This window comes from Loa loa (genome assembly GCF_000183805.2).
Source record: "Loa loa unplaced genomic scaffold supercont3.572, whole genome shotgun sequence".
Classification (NCBI taxonomy): Eukaryota; Metazoa; Nematoda; class Chromadorea; order Rhabditida; family Onchocercidae; genus Loa; species Loa loa.
The window spans coordinates 27,558-28,658 of NW_018108752.1; the positions used below are offsets into that span (position 1 = coordinate 27,558).

Here is a 1,101-nt window from a genome sequence, read left to right on the forward strand (position 1 = left end):
AAATTTACTATTTACCGAATAAAATTAAGTGAACAAGAATAGTCACTGGGCCAAGTAAAACTATCAATTCCAAACATTAACTATGAGAAGCGAAAGAGTTTCAATTATTACTTTTTCAGGGAACTTTTGTTGGAGTATAGGTTATAATTACAAAGTTTATATTAATTTGTGACATTTAAGTAGCTACTAACGGTTATATCTACAGTGAAAGCTATATTTGAAGGAATTCGACAATCAGCTGGATTAACAAGGATCCCTTGAGAGTGATTTTCACGGTGAAAGACGCTTAATCAACCATTCCGTTTCATCAGCTCCTTTTTCAAATACAATACGATCATGTATCCGATCAGTTTGACCTTGCCAAAATTCAAAATAGTGTGGACGCAATCTATAGCCACCCCTAAACAACCGCCATTCATTAATTACTGTGATTATATCGATGAAGATAACGCAGCACATCCTATTCATCGAATTCTTAAGAATGTATAGAAAGAACTGAGACCCATTGTAAGAATGAAATATTGAATAAAATTCTTACCAGTCTTCCGGTCTAGTGATTGCTTCTTCACCTTTTTCGGCGACAAGTTTCTCCAATTCCACTTTCTTGTCTTCCAGATACTACAGAAAGTAAGTGAAGAATGTCAAATTGAATAAAGAAGCTGACAAGTTAATTCAAATTAAACCGAATTCACCGCATACTCAAAACTTTGAAATTAAGTCCAGAACTGGAAACGGTCGAAGTAAATGTCACATACTTGATTTCAACAAATGGAAAGGACAATTTGGAACAGGAAATGATTATCGCTTGAACATTAACCCATTTCATTCATTCACTCATATCACTTCATAGTAATTACGTCATACAGTGAATAATTTAAATTGTTTGAATGGATTTCAGCGTTGACAAGTCGTTAATGTTGCACTATTATAATAGATGTAGGAAAACTTTCCTGGTATTTTAAAATGCAAATTACAGTTTAATGAATTGAAAAACAGAATATGCTCTGTCATTTTTCAGTGAACGGAAATCAGCACCACTGATAGATCAGTTTTACAAATGGTGAAGAGATCTAACCTGTCTGTTTGGAATCATCTTGCTTT

General features: G+C 33.5%; 1 protein-coding gene across 1 annotated transcript; it reads right to left on the reverse strand.

Annotated features, from left to right (window-relative positions):
- Positions 1–107: 107 nt before the first annotated feature.
- On the reverse strand, positions 108–618 carry LOAG_18836 (hypothetical protein; the record flags this gene model as incomplete). The annotated part of the gene is made up of 2 exons (XM_020451499.1): positions 108–400; positions 539–618. Coding segments are annotated over 2 exons (210 nt in total), but the record flags the coding sequence as incomplete, so codon positions are not given.
- Between the last annotated feature and the right edge of the window lie 483 nt (positions 619–1,101).